General features: G+C 40.2%; 1 protein-coding gene across 11 annotated transcripts in view; it reads right to left on the reverse strand.

Moving 5' to 3' along the window:
* Positions 1–16589, reverse strand: part of LOC126241561 (uncharacterized) — a 296723-nt gene that overhangs the window by 207033 nt on the left and 73101 nt on the right. For all 11 annotated transcript variants that reach the window (XM_049948016.1, XM_049948017.1, XM_049948018.1 and 8 more), the window contains one exon: positions 10970–11103. In XM_049948016.1, the coding sequence (XP_049803973.1) occupies positions 10970–11103 (134 nt within the window). The remainder of the gene's footprint in view (positions 1–10969; positions 11104–16589) is intronic.

A 16589-nucleotide genomic window follows, 5' to 3' on the forward strand; every position in this document is an offset into this window, starting at 1 on the left:
GTTACGCCATAGGGGGATATTCCATGGTTTAGGCAGCATTTAAGGAACAGTATATGGGACTGGGTTTAAGCCAGGAAAGGAGATACTTTTCTGAACTGGTGCAGAAAGATTGATCACAGCTCCACTGTGGCAGGGAAGATGCTGGGAAAACAGGAAATGATGTAGGGAATGGAGGTGTTAGGTGTTTGTGACGAGAGCTGGATAACAGAAAGAGACATGCAAAAATATCTAAAAACACACAAAATGAGGACAAATACACAAAAACACAGACAAATAGATAAAAATATGATCAAATATATAAGAATATGCACAAGTATGCAAAAATGTGCACAAATATGCACATGTATTTCAAAATAAGTAAAAATATGCATGATCAAATACATAAAAAATGTATGAAAACATGAGAAAATGGTGTGAAATTGATGAGGTATAGGAATATTCATGTGTTGGTATATGGGAAGACAGAGGGGGAATTGGATAGGTTGAGGGCTGGGATGGGTTGAATTGGGGGGAAGGAGACCAAACGGCGAGGTAATTTGTCTCATCGGATTAGGGAAGGATGGGGAACAAAGTTGGCCATGCCCTTTTAAAGGAAAAATCCCGGCATTTGCCTAGGTGATTTAGGGACATCACAGAAAACCTAAATCAGGATGGCCGGACGTGGGATGTTAGGTCGAGGTTCACAAATTTGTATGCTACAGGTAGGTGTGGAAAATAACAAACAAAAATATACAAGGATGAGGGAGAAAATAGGATAAATAAGAACAGTTTAACTATTGGCAGGAAGAATTTGGGGCATGAGAAGTTGTACTAACAATTCACAAAGTCACATAGTTGTGTGTTGTGTGCGGACAAGACTATTGATACACTGTGGCTTGGATGTTAGAGCATGTGCAGTTTGGAAGATGATGATCAAAAAAGAAGAGCAAGTACAGATAATGAGTAGAATAATGCATTAGAGAGAAAATAACAAAGGAAAACATCACAGGGTTGTGGGATAGAAGAAAGGCCATCAGGGAAAATCAAACAATGGAAACTCCAGGTTGGAATAGCAACAATTATGAAAAGGATGGATTGCTGTTCACCATACAGATGACACACTTGAGTTGTAGATAGGCACAACGAAAAGACTGGTACACACTAAACTTCTGGCCAAAGCAGTTTCCAGAAAAGAAAGGAAAACATGCATGCATTCACATGAGCAGGCACACCTTATATACACATGACCGCTAGCTCCAGCCACACAGCAACTGTTGTGTTGAACTAATGCAGAAATTGGGGCTGGGGCATGGAAGTGGGGTAGCAAGGTACAGGTGGGGGGAGACGAGCACTTTTTTTACAGCATGCAGGGACTACTGTAGATGGCGGCAGGACAAGGCTGCCAGGGACAGTGGCAGAAGCCAGGATGGATGGGGAGGGGCAGGTAAGTGAGGGACAATGAGTGGAAAAGAAAAAGAGCAAAGAGGGGATAAGATTGGTTGGTGCAATGGCACAGGGTAAACACAATGGGGGTGAGGGGAAAGAACTGGGAGGAGGTTACAACCGATTGTACTGAGATAAGGAATCAGTGGCTGAAAATGCATATTTATTGTGTTACGAACATACGGACACAGGGGCACTAAGTGTTGGTAGAGGGGAGGGTGTAGGGGCAGTAGGTTATTGTAGGTTGAAGCCAGGATAATTTTGGGAATGGAGATTGTGTTGCAAGGATAACTCCCATCTGCACAGTTCAGAAAAGCTGGTTGTGGTGGGGAGGGTTCAGATGACCTGGGTTGTGAAGCAGCTATTAAAATAAAGTGTATTACACTCAGCTGCATGTTGTGCCCCAATATGGTCTACATAGCTCTTGGCCACTGTTTTGTGGTGGCCATTCATCCTGGTGGATAGCTAGTTGGTAGTCATAAAAATATCAAAAGCTGCGCAATGATTGCAGCAGAGATGGTATATGACATGGTTGCTTCCACAGGTAACCTGGCCTCTGATGGGACAGGATAAGCCTGCGACAGGACTGGAAGTGCTGAGCGGGTTGATTTGGGCATGTCTTGCACTTGGGTCATCCACAGTAATATGACTCCTGTGGCAAGGAGATGGGATTGGGGGTGGCATAGGAGTGAACCAGGATGTTGTGAAGGATGGGTGAGTGACAGAACAGTGTTTTAGGAGGTCAGGAAGGATCTTGGGTAGGATGACCCTCATTTCAGGGCATGATGATGGATATCAAAGCTCTGACGATGGATATGGTTCAATTGTTCCAGTCTGGGGTGCTGGGTGATAAAGAGGCCTCTCTGTTGTATGTGGTTAGTGGGAGGATTGGGTGTGTGTTGGGATATAGCATGGTAAATCTGTTTGTGGACTAGTTCTGGGGGATAACACCTGTCCGTGAAGGCCTCAGTGTGACACTCAGCATACTGGACAAGGAAGTTGTTGTCACTGCAGATACTCTGTCCCTGGATAGCTGGGCTGTATGGGAGGGATTTTTTGGTGTGGAAGAGATGACATCGAAATGCAGGTACTGATTGGTGGGTTTAATGTAGACAGAGGTATAGATGAAGCCATTAGAGAGGAGATGTCATTGTCCAGGAAGGTGGCACACTGAGTTGAGGAGCACCAGGTGAAGCAGATGGAAAAGAAGGTGTTCAGGTTGTGAAGGAGTGAGCATAGGGTGTTTTGGCCCTGAGCCCAAATCATGAAGGTATCATCAATGAACCTTAAATAGACCAGGGGTCTGGGGTTTTGAGAGGTTAGGAAGGTTTTCTCTAGATGGCCCATAAATAAGCTGGCAAATGAGGATGCCATGTCAGTGCCCATAGCTGTGCTGCAGTTTAGTTGGTATACCTTCCCTTTAAAGAGAAGTAGCTATGTGTTAGAATAAAGTTAGTAGGATGTATGGGGAATGAGGTCTATATAGCTACATACCAGTGGGTTTGAAGTCTGAAGGATATTGGAGAGGTGTGTTCAATAGTGGCAAGACCATGGGCATTAGAGATGTTGGTGTATAGGGAAGTGGTGTCACCAGTGACAAGTAAGATCCAGGATTTAAAGGTGCTGTGATGATGGAGAGTGAAGGAACTGGTTGGTATATGGATGTTGATCACCTCCTCTCTGATGACTCCATCCACACCTCTGCCCACATTAAACCTGCCTACCACCAAGACTACCTGCATTTTGAAAGCTGCTATCCCCTCCACATTAAAAAATCACTTCCTTTCAACATGGCCACCCAGGAATGGCATATCTGCAGTGGCAAGGACTCCTTTGCGGACTATGCTGAACATCTCAAAAAGGCCTTCACTGGTAGGCACAATCCCCAAACCTTGTTCACAAACAGCTTTCCATGCTATATCCCCATACAGCCACAGTCCTCCTACGACCCCCAAGAACCAGCTACATAGGAGTGCTCCTTTTGTCATCCAATATTGCCCCCCCCCCCCCCCCCCGGACTGGAACAGCTGCACCACATCCTCCGTCAGGGCTTTGGTTGTCTATCATCATGCTCTGAAGTGAGGGACATCCTACCCCAAATCCGTTCCACCCAACTGCCACACCATCCTAGTCGTCCATCGCTATGCCACTCCCAAACCCAACCCCTTGGCACAGGGATCATATCCCTGTGGAAGATCCAGATGCAAGATCGCCCAATCAATTCACCTATCACTTGCAGTCCTGTCACAGGATTATCCTACCCCATCATAGGCTGGGCTGCCTGTGAAAGCAGCCATGTCATATACCAGCTCTGCTGCAATCATTGCACAGCTTTTTCTGTTGGTATGGCTACCAACCAGTTGTCCACCAGGATGAAAGGCCACTGCCAAACTGCAGCCTAGAGAAAAGTGGACCACCCTGTGGCGGAAAAGGTAGCTGAACAAAGCATACCTGATTTTAATGGCTGTTTCACAACACGGGTCACCTGGATCCTCCCCACAACCACCAGCTTTTCTGAACTGTGCGGATGGGAGTTATCCCTACAACACAATCACCATTCCCAAAATTATTCTGACCTCAACCTACTATAATCTACTGCCTCCAAACCCTCCATCCAACAGTTTCTGCCCCCCCGCCCCCCTTGTCCAATAATCTTCTCCCAATTCATGTTCCCTCATCCTCATTGTGTTTGCTCTCTGCCAATGCACCCAACAGTGTTGTCCCCTCACTGCCCTTCTCCTTTTCTGCTCACTGTTCCAGTCCGCCGCCACTCCCTTGAAGCCCTGATGCTACCCCTGATAGCCTTCCTGCTGCCTTTTAAAGTAGTCTCGGCACGTTCCATTAGACAGCACTCTTCTCTCCTCCCACCTGTACTCTGCTATCTGTACCACTTCCCTGCCCCACTCCAAATTTTTTTCAATGCAACAGTTGAGTCCGACTAGAGTGGCCAGATATAGCAGTCGTGTGTATGAGGTGTGCCTGCTTCTGTGAATGTCTGTGTGTGTTTTTCATTATTTTCTGAAGAAGGCTTTGCCCGAAAGCTTGGTGTGGAACAGTCTTTTCACTGTGCCTGTCTGCAACTCAATGTGTCAACTTCATGGTGGGTAGCAATCTATTCTTTTCATAACTGCTGATAGTCAAATCTGGAATTTCCATTGTTTTATTTATGTGTTAACATCATCTAAAATATGGTGTTACATACATCTTTGAGCAAACACAACCCCACATTCATTTAAACTTTCAGCTGTGAGGTGATCAAGATGAGTGCCACCGAGGGCAAGACTATGAGAACCACTTTAGTTCTGCTGAAGTGCAACACAAAGGTTGATATGTTTAATACATATCTGCAACTCATGTTGAACCCAGGCTCACAACTGTTTTTTATTTTAAACGCACTGTTTGGGATACACCAATACATGCAAGTCCCATTTGACATTTTAAATGCCCCTGGAATTTTCCAATGAGGTCCTGAACAATTGCTATGAGACTTTCCACCATGTTGCAACTATCCTAATGATATAATTGTAATGAGCACCAATAAATGTGAACATCAGCATAATTTAAGTCAGTTTTTCATCATGTTGCAGGACACAGGATTGAAATGTATGCACAAGACATGTCATTTTTTCAGAAATCTGTTGAATATTTAGTGTTTGTCATTACCAAAATGGGGATATCACCGACATGACAACATATTCAGGTGATTTAGTGAATGCCCTATTCACACAACCTATCAGTGTGACAATATATTTGGGAAAAAGTAAATCATTACAGCATGTTCATTAAAAATGTAACCATTTCACATCTCCTTAACCTTTTCTACCAAAAATGGCACCAAATGCATTTGGTCTTCAGCACGTGATCAGCCTTTTGTGCACTCAAGAAAGCTTTGCAATCTACAGGCTGGTTGGTGCCACACAACTGGGTGTATGGTACAGGGAGGCACCCTTTCACATCAGGGAAAGGATGGATATACACATCCAAAAACATCCCATCCACATATATCTCTAGAACATTGAATTCTGTCCAGTAAAACCATGCACAGATCAAAAAGGAAGCATTGGCCATAACATATGCATTGTTTCACAGTTACCTTTATATAGTCTCATTTTATCCTTCAACAGATCACAATCCTCCACCGACTCAGCTTGATTGATAGTACACTTTACCCCACACAACACTCTTAATAACTTTAGTGGCGGCCCTGTTTCTGCTGACTTATGATAAACATATTCTTTATAAACCTACGAGCCAGCTAATGCTGTCTCATCTTCAGGCAGTGGCAGGCACTGACTTTGGTCAACAAGAAGGCATCTGAAACTTCCTGGCAGATTAAAACAGTGTGCCGTATCGAGACTCGAACTCGGACCTTTGTCTTTCGCGGGCAAGTGCTCTACCATCTGAGCTACCCAAGCACGACTCACGCCCCGTCCTCACAGCTTTACTTCTGCCAGTTCCTCTCTCCTACCTTCCAAACTTTACAGAAGCTCTCCTGCAAACCTTGCAGAAATAGCACTTCTGAAAGAAAGGATACTGCAGAGACATGGCTTAGCCACAGCCTGGGTGATGTTTCCAGAACGAGATTTTAACTCTGCAGCAGAGTGTGTGCTGATATGAAACTTCCTGGCAGATTAAAACTATTTGCTGGACCGACACTCAAACTCGGGACCTTTGCCTTTCATGGGCAAGTGCTCTACCATCTGAGCTATCCAAGCACGACTCACACCCCATACTCACAGCTTTACTTCTGATACTACATCGTCTCCTATCTCCTCAAGAAGGCGTCTACTTTACCACAGACATGGAGGTGTGCCACATTCCAGAAGAATATATCCTCAACACATTTATGGTAGTGGCTGAGTCTACCAAACATACCAAACACACAGGGTTATCATTGGACATAGAGAGCATAACTCAACCCACTTCCTGCTCATGCTGATTCTGCACTATGACGTGAAAGATGTTCTTCTATTAAGTAGATGTTCCACCCGGCCTTCATGCAAAACATTTTCCCTAGCCCATGCTAGGCTTTGGGGAGTCACATTTATGATGACCTTGGCCAGACACCACATGTATCGTCAGACAACTGACTTTGCAATCAAGCCTAAAGCATGCTTCTGTATGAGCTACGCCACTTAACCTCCAAGACCGTTCTCTCCATGAGCACAGCCCTCCATTCCATGAGACCATATCAAATTAGATTTTGCCTGCATTATCTGAATAACATCTAGACAGTGGCTGTGAATGCCTACTCTAAATTCTCCTATGTTCACTAAATAGCATCCACTACAACAGTCAACACAATGGCTGCCATATTTGCTGTAGAAGTCTTATACTACTTGCCACCACTTCAGATAATGCTCCTCATTTCACGTCCATCATATTTGTTGATTTCTATAACTGACATGGCGCCCATCTGCTAATGGCATTATTCTATCTGCAGTCAAATGTTGAAGCACACAGATGGTTGGGCACTCAAGGACAAAATAAAGACAGCTCTTCAGTCAGCAAAAAACATGCACACTCTCTGAGAACATACAGGGCCACCCGACTCTCACAGAAGAGCTCACTGGTACTCCCTCATGGGTGAACACAACAGACTCTGCTGCATCTGTTGCAACACAGGATTACAACTGCACTCCAGTGTGTCATTGGTATCAGGTGGGTAACATGGTGCATTGACTGTAATCCATCCACCATGTTGGCTACTTGAACGTTGTACTACAGTGTAAATCGTGGATGTCATTTTTACTTTCATGCTACCTGTTTGCTGCTATTTTATTAGCTACATGACATATGCTCACATAAGTGTGTGGAACAGCAGGTAGATTTATACTACCACATATATTTGGTTTCAGACTGTTAGGGTGTAAGGTGGCAGACTGAATGAATGTCAATTTCACACCTTACATGAGAAATTTTCTATGTCGTAACAAGTATGTGAATAAATCAGCTGACATACTTTGGCGATAATGAGCAGATTTGGCTATCAAAATGTACAGTGTGTAATCCAAAGGGATGACACTCAATTCGACGGTACTAACACACCGAACCCAAATCCTGCATGTCAATGAGCAAAAGGTGAAAAAAAAACTGCCGGAATAAATGTTGTATTTTGGGGACAGATGCGAGTTGTGCCATCACAGGCTGAGTACAACGGAACGCTTCTAAAAAGGGGTTGGTGACCCATAGCAAGAGGGACAATGAACACGTCGGGCGATACATCGAGGAGAGTGGGCCAGCACTGCTTGTGATGGAGAAATTCTATAGAAAACTGCATTGGGGAATTTCCAGATGCACACAAACAGACCAGCAATGCAGCTGATCATGTTAAATGCTCATGGTATGATCATGATGTATGCTTGTAACTTTTAGGTATCAAGAGCGGGCACAAAATGTCCAATTGACTGAAATAAACTCGGAAGGAGAAAAAGGGGGAATGTTGTGATGCAGTTTAAAGCTAGGCCCTTTGCAATTGGCAGAGGTAGTTTGCAGAAGACGAAAGGAACGCTCCCATTGGTTTGAAAAAGCCGCGACGTGAAGCACAAAATGACACAGGTGGGGGGACAGTTTGCTACGAAAGACATACGACTGAAAACTTTGGGGACTCTCCTCTGAACTAGTATCAAGTGTAGTACAGGGCGCATCTCGCTCTGTATGACGCCAAAAGAGGAATTTTGTGTGAACACTGCGTTCACTATGGCTGATATTCAGGTAGAAATTAGCTGAAGAATCGTTGAGCTCCGATAGCGGAGAAATGAAACAGCCATGTAGTTAATTGTTCTTGCGAGAACTGAGAGGGCATAGAAGTATACACGCTGCACCATCTATGCATATGTACATCACCATATTTTCCAGACTAGGGATGAGTACATGTTTTCTCACCTAACGAGAAACATAGGACAGTTTCAGCTGATAAAATCAGTAAAGATTTTGATTGGCTTTTTATAGGATTTTCAGAGGGTGAGAGCAGCCATGCAGCTGACAGCACATCACAGCTAAAAGGTAATTGCCACTGGCAGACGCGTTAACTTGTTGGTTCACCAGCTGGTGTCCACTGTGAACTCGAGCCACCTTGAGTAATCTTTTGCTCATCTTGTCACAGAAACTAACCATCCTCCATAGACTTGATTGACATCCTAAATAGTACCAAACTTAGAACTGGAATCGGATGATTTGTTGTAATATTGGCCAACTTCATGGTGTAGTAGTAAGAATAATCTTGTAGAGAACCTTCTATTTAAATTCGATATTGTTGTTTTCAGGGTTACTTCTACTAAACAGGACGTAATGCGTTAAATTGACAACTGTCCTGTAAGTGCCACATCACAATCCATGTAAATTCACGTACTTCTTTGACAATAATTCTGAAAGTAAACAAATGGTGTACAGCTAAACACCAATGTGCTCTGTCATAGAATAAGGGTCCACTCCTCACCCCAGTCATTTATTCTACAAATGCTAATGCACTCACAGGGTGTTTTTGCTGATGTCTAACGAATATAAAAAAGAGTGGAGTGTCAGAAGGAACTATGTTCCACCATGTTACAACTTAATATTGTAGAGTGGATTTCAACATCTTACAATGCTTGAAAACACATATGTGTTGAAATTGCAATCACACTAAACAATATTTTTAAAAGCCAAATGTGGAGTGACTTATCAATAATTTTAAGATGGGTCTCACGAGTAATTTGTAAGCAATCTATTTAGTTTACTGATTGTGTCTCACCAATATTCCACGAATACACTGAAGTCTATCACCTGCTTTACCTATGACTCAACCTATGTGATAATTACACTTCATATCCCTACAAAGTGTTACACCCAGGTATTTGTGCGTGTTGAGCAATTACAACAGTGACTCACTGATAGTATAGCCATAGGATATAAGTTTCTTCATTTTGTGAAGAACACAGTTTTATATTTCTGAACATTTAAAGCAAGTAGTCAGTCTTTGCACCACTCTGAAATCTTATTAGGATCTGACAGAACACTTGTGCAATTTCTTTCAGATAGTACTTCATTATAGATAAATGAGTCATCTGCAAAGAGTCTGAGGTTACTATTAATTTTGTCTGCAAGGTCATTAATTTAGAACATTAGCTGCAATAGACCCAACACTCTTCCCTGACACACATCAGATGTTACTTCTGCATTTGTTGATCACTCTTCATCGAAGTTAACTTTGTGTGTCCTCCCTATAAAACAATCCTCATCCCAGACACAAATATTGCTTGATACACCATATGATCATACTTTTGACAGTAAGTGTAGATGTGCTACTGAGTTAAATACTTTTCAAAAACTGAGAAATAATCCATCTACCTAGCTGCCTTGATCCACGGCTTTCAGTATGCCATGTGAGGAAAGTGAAAAATGGGTTTCACATGAATGATGTTTCTGGATTCCATGTAGGTTGGCGCAGAGGAAGTCATTCTGTTCACAATAACTCATAATGTGTGAGGTCATAAAACGTTCTAAAAATCTTCAATACATCGATATCAAACATACTGGATGCGAATTTTGTGGATTACTTCTGCTACACTTCTTTTAGACAGATGTGACCTATGCTTTCTTGCAACTTCTGGACATAGTTTTTTGTTTGAAGGATCTACAATGTATTATAGATAAGAGAGAGGGTATCTCAGTCACAAATTCAGTATAGAGAGTGATAGGGATTCCATTGGGCCCTGGAGCTTGGTTCTGTTTTAATGATTTCACCAGTGACACTAATACTTATTCCACTTCTCTTTTCATTGGTACAAGGATTAAAGTTGGGCTTTTTCATGAGTTTTTCTTTGTAAACGAACATTTGAAAATGGAGTTAAACATTTCTGCTGTTGCTTTGCTACCCTCAATTTCAGTTCATGCCTCACCCATGAGGGACTGGACACTAACTTTGGTGCCACTAACATCCTTTATGCACAAGCAGAATTTATTTGAGTTTTGTAGCACTTGATAATTTTGTTAAAGGCATGCAACTGCAATTCAAATACTATGTCACATCAAGACAATTCACATGAATATTATACATGTTGTATAAAACTAACAACTTGTTGAAAACAGATGATATATTTCCTGAAAAATGTATTCAACTTATATTTCAAAATGGTCGATTTCCGTTTCATTTTCTATTACATGCAAAAATTTTTTAGTTCAAAAAGGGGTCCACTACTCAGGAACACTCATCTTCAATAATTTGCCAGCAAACATGAAAAAATTTAGTTACAAATAAAGATCAGTTTAAAAGGAGCCTGAAAGACTTACTAGTGGCCAACTCCTCCTACTCCATTGACAAATTTTTTTAAATAGAAACAAATGATGTATTGTATATACTCATACTATTAGTATTGTTATTCCAGCTTTAAAAAAATTTTTGACATGTTCCACATCCACGAGGATCTCCTCAGCACGGATCTATGGAACGAAAAACTAATCGCAAAAATGCATAAACAAATGTTGGTACAAGCATTAAGGACAGGCTCATCAGGAACATTTGGACAAATATCTGAAGGCACAAAGTTACTCTCGAAGATATACTTACCGAAATTCCATTTTGTTATTGAGTTTATTTTGACAGTTTGTGGTTGCAGTATTACTTATTGGTTCTGTATTTTGTTCTGAAGATATGGTTATATTTTCATTAAGTCCTGGGTTATGCTCGTCTGTGAAGTTTTCCTGCAAAAGATTTTTTTAAATTTAGTTGATTGGAGACATTTGGTATTGAACTATAATTTTCATTAGTACTTAAAGCATTTCAAAAATTTTTGATGATGTAGTGCTGATTTATGTAGCATTCTGCTGTCTAAATTCTTTCCAGCCAACATTTTATACCTTCTGTAACTTTGCATGCTTTTGTGACCGTTGTCATTGAGGGTAAAATCTTCTGAGTTTTCAGGCTGCATCATATTCCTTCTAAACGATTAAGTCGCATCATCTTAATTGTATGTAACTGGAAAATATAGTGCTGTAAGCCACATGTTAATAAATACACAATAAACAATTCAACCCCTCTGCTGGGGCCTCCTCCAGGATCTTGTGATGCTCACGGTTAGCTGAACACTGATAGTGTACAAGAAATATGACACTGCACAACAACCCAGAAGATTTTACCTTTATTTTATATCTTCCTTGAAATGTTGGTAATTTAAAAAATTTCCCCTACTGGAATATGGTTTTGGTCCCTCCTCCCTTGGTTAGTTCCTAGAGAATAAGGACTTGCTATCAAGCTCAAAATAATTTGTTTGATCATGACAGCAGATTAGTATGTCTAGTTAATTCCTAGAAAATAGGGCAATTTTGTGAAGAGTTGTGACTTTAAAATAGGTCTTTTTCAATTAATTTAATATATTTACTAATACTTCCTTTCAGACTGACTTCCATTTTTCTACTACTTAAGCTACCTTAATTGTTAATATCTACATGTTTTAATGAAACTTTCCCCTTTACTGTACACCATAAAAAAATAGGAAATAAAGAAAAGTGTATTACTGAAAGAATAAAAAATCTCTAGTGCAAGAAAAAGACAGCTACATAGGAAACTAAAACATAATGAAAGTCCTGATTTGTTGCCTATGTAAAATATTACAAAAACATTTTTAAAACAGTTATAAAGGCAGCCAAAGAACTGGCAAATAATAGATTTATATTGGATAGTGAAAATAAATCAAAGACATTATGGTCAGTGATCAAAGCTGAAACGGGTGCCACAGGTAGAGGCCATGATATTTCCTAAATCAAGATAGAGGATAAAACTATTGTAAATCCTGCTTAAATTTCTGAATTATTTAATGAATTCTTTATAAATGTACACAGATCTAATGTCAATGTAGTAGATTACCCAGACAAGGTAAATTTCTTCCACAGTGAACAATCTGATGGTGAATTTTTCAGTACATTTACCAGAACTACTGTAAAAGATAAAGAAAAGTGATACTATCACTAAAAAGTAAAGTATCAGCAGTCTGGGATGGGATACCAACAAAAGTGTTAAAAAGAGTCTCTAAAATAATTGCGCAGCCAATAACTACAACAGTTAACCAGTCCCTTCCAGAAGGTTATTTTCCAGACACACTGAAGTACACAGTAGTTAAGCCACTATTAAAAAAAGGTACAAAAGAACATATTGGAAACTATCACCCAGTCTCTCTTCTTTCATCACTATCCAAAATATCTGAAAAGGTAGTCATCATAAAAATTCAAGATTTCATACAAAAATTTAAAATGATGCCAAAAAATCAGTATGGAATTAAAAAAAAATCCATACTGATATAAATAATTTTGTCAATATAAATAATGTTGTCAATAAAATTAGCTCTTCTCTAGACAACTCACTGCATGCCACAGGAATTTTTTGTGACCTATCAAAGGCCTTTGATAGTGTGAATCACTCCTTGCTACTCTGTAAAGTGGAAAAGTATGGAATTAAGGGCACAGTATTAGAATGGTTTAAGTCCTATCCAACCAACTGAAGACAAAGTGTGGTTATAACATTAGAGAGAGGAAATTATACTTCAAAATGGAAAGCCATTTCACATGGAGTACCCCACGGTTCTGCGTTAGGTCCCATTCCGTTTTTGTTTTACATAAATGATCTGCTGCTTAATACTGAGTGTCACTCAGTTTTATTTGCAGATGACACATCTTTAATCATTGAAAGTAACAGTACTGATCAAATTCCACAAACTGTATTAAATCCTTTTGAAAAATTAGATACCTGGTTTGATTTAGATGGGTTAAAATTAAATGTGGAAAAGACACAGTTAATGCAGTTTAAAACAAAACAAGCAAACTTAAATGATATTCAGGTCAGTTACAGAAACAAATATTTGCAGGAAGCTAGCTGTGTGAAGTTCCTAGATAAAAATCTGTCATGGGGATCACATATACAGTACCTTGCAAATAAATTAAATAACCTAGCATTTGCAATGAGAATATTGTACAATGTTACCAGTATGGGCATAAGAAAAGTAGTATATCACAGCTACTTTGAGTCAGTAATAAGGTATGGAATTGTATTTTGGGGTAACTCAAACCATATGTATTGAATACTGAATCTTCAGAAAACCATCTTTAGATATATTCACAATGTAGGGTGAAGAGAATCATGTAACCCACTCCTAAAAAATCTACGTATATTAAGTATTCCCTAACTATACATTTATGAGCTTATAATCTTTGTACGCAGTAACCCTGATTTATTTGTAGCAAATCATTTCAACATGGTTACAACACCAGAAACCAAAATAAGTTTATGCTGTCCACCCACCATTTAAAACTTTACGCTCAAACTCCACATTATATGGGTATGAAAATTTATAACAAAGTGAAAAGAGGAGAATTTCTCAGCATAAATTTAGAAACACTGAAAAAATCCTTGTATGAGAAACTAGTGCAGAAATGTTACTATTCAGTAAAAGAATTCTTAAATGACAACCTGAAAATTTGAACAGGAGAGAGCAAGTAATTAGGACAGTTAATCTTTAAAAGTTTGTTACTTTTGAAGAAAAATTATTAATTGATTAATTAAGTTATTATTCAGTACTGTAGATTACATTACTGGTATTATATAAGGAAAACTGTAAACCAGTTTTTGTGTTTTGATGCATCTCCTGTACTGTAAGTCAATAAACTTATATTCTATTCTATTCTATTCTATTCCTTGATAAATCAACTCATTTTTCCTATAACATTGCGGAAACGACTTAGGAAATGGGAAGGAGTTCTGATAAGGCCAATGTAAATAATGCAGATGAAATATTACAGCTGGTGAACAAATTATCATGAACAAATAATATTCCATCAGACCACATGATATAGCCACAGGAATCTTCATGAGGCAATTCTTGAAATTAAACTATTTTTAAAAAATTGCACTCTTCAAAACTACTTTTAAGCATCATTGAATAGTAACATGTGTATATGTAGCCCTTGATGCAGCACAAAAAACAATATTCTGTTATCACTGTAGACAAGCCTTGGTCTCTCTCTCTACAATTTTTATGCCCCCCCCCCCCCCCCCCTACACACACACACTCACACATTTCCATCCATTACCAAATTAACTATTACTTGGTGTTCTGGGATGTCCTGTCAACTGATCCCTTCTTTTAGTCAATTTGAACCATAACTTCTTTCTTCTTAAATTTGATTAAGTACCTCCTCATTAGTTACTCAATCTGCCCACTTCATTTTCAATATTCTACTGTAGCACCATAGTTCAAAAGCTTCTAGACTCTTCTTGTCTGAACTGTTTATCATTCATGTTTCACTTCTATGCAATGCTACACTCCATGAAGATATCTTCAGGAAAGACTTCCTAACACTTAAATTTATAATAGGTAACAAAGTCCTCTATTTCAGAAATGCTTTCCATGCTATAGCCAGACTGCATTTTATATCCATTCTACTTCACCAATCTTAAGTTGTTTTTTGCGATCCAAATAGCAAAACTCATCTGCTACTTTCAGCATCTCATTTCCTAATCTAATTTCCATGAATACCTGATGGCAGCACCTGTGTTAAATACAACCTTCTACTTCAGTTGTTGAATGGTAGGTATTCTCTTGCTGGTGCAGCTCATCCCACCAAGGGAGCAAAGAGGGGGAAAGGAGCAGGGGTGGAGGGGGGGGGGGGGGGGCAAGATATAAGAACAATGACATGCACACCTACCTTGGTCAACAGTAATTTGTTTACCTGTCCTGCAGTGTTTGGGGTTCACTGAACCTGCCCATTGTTCTTTCTGTTAAAACAAAAAATTTGAAATGTTGTCAAATTTTTGGCACTTTTGCAGTGTATGACTTCCACTGTTTGTGATTTATGAGACCGCTGCTAGAAAGAATATTTATCTGTTGGCCAGCAAGGAGGAAGTGGACAGTGGCAGTATGGGGCACGAGGAGGAAGCTGACAGATGTAACAGCTTGCCTCATAAACAGACATTTACAGCTGGTCTTGCATGTGCCCTTAAAGCTTATGCCCTGTAAGATCATATTTCGGATGTCCATATCCTGCTGGGTCTGTACAATGGGAGACTGCACATGTGTGGTGTATGTAGTGAGCCTGGGCTGTGCTTCCTCTTTGTGCTAAGATGTACTGTCATATTGGCTGAGTTCCGTCTTGGATGGCAGTGAGCTATATTGAGTCCACCAGCAGACTTTGTTTCCGTATTAAAGAACACAGAGTGTTTCTTAGGGTGCTGACATTTTTTCTTGCTTCTTGCTTCTTAATAAGCTCCACCCACATGATTACGGTAACTATCAGTTACTGGCAAGTGTACTGATACTTAAGCTGACCAGCAGTTGCGAGAGGAAAAGATGTTAAGCTGCCTCAATTTAAAGAACAACGATTTCTGATTATGAATTTTACTCTGTTGCAAGTACTATTCCATTTACATTTATTACTTGAAAGAATAGATGTGCTAAATATGTGCCAGATGTGGGAAAGAGAGTGATGCTGGGGCAGCATGCAGTGAACAAGGGAGGCTAATATTGTTTATGTCTTATATTATCATGAATGTGCTGTATATATTATAATAGCATTTGCTAATGCTAGTTGGACATGTTGGAAGTTAGTTTTTCTTACGACTGCTGTAAGGGTTTCTAAGCAGCTTCACTCCCTACATTTGCATAATACTGTTCCAAAGAGTGTACCAGCTGGCCCAAGCTGAGGCACCAAGTTCGGGGATTGGTGGTAGCATCACGACAAGAGGTGGTCACAAGGTTCAAGTGGCGGAAGCCATGAGCTGTGAAAGGAGGGCCTGCGTAGAGCGAAGATACCAGAGTACTTCACAGGGGCCAGTGTCGACTACAAGCAGCAGGCCAACATCCCATTGGTTGGTTGGCAACATTCGTGTCGGATAACCACTCATGGCCTGGCTGCCCTCTTCTACCTGGCTGTCATCGGCACCACTCGGTAACCGCTGTGACGCACAGTGGAGCCATGGAACTGCTTGCTGATAAAGGGGATTAACATTCTGTAATCCTGATGGTGATTTGTGTCATTGTCTACCTGCCCTCCTAATTATTTTCTAGTTTGTACCCGACCATCAGAATTTTACTTAGTCAGCTCTTTGGTTGTAAATATAGGCCATAGTACTGTACTAAGACACAAGCTGTCATTTAAAAATTTGTCCTGATATTATATAGCCTTTCCTTATTATTTTCTGG

The sequence above is a fragment of the Schistocerca nitens genome, chromosome 1, assembly GCF_023898315.1.
Source record: "Schistocerca nitens isolate TAMUIC-IGC-003100 chromosome 1, iqSchNite1.1, whole genome shotgun sequence".
Classification (NCBI taxonomy): Eukaryota; Metazoa; Arthropoda; class Insecta; order Orthoptera; family Acrididae; genus Schistocerca; species Schistocerca nitens.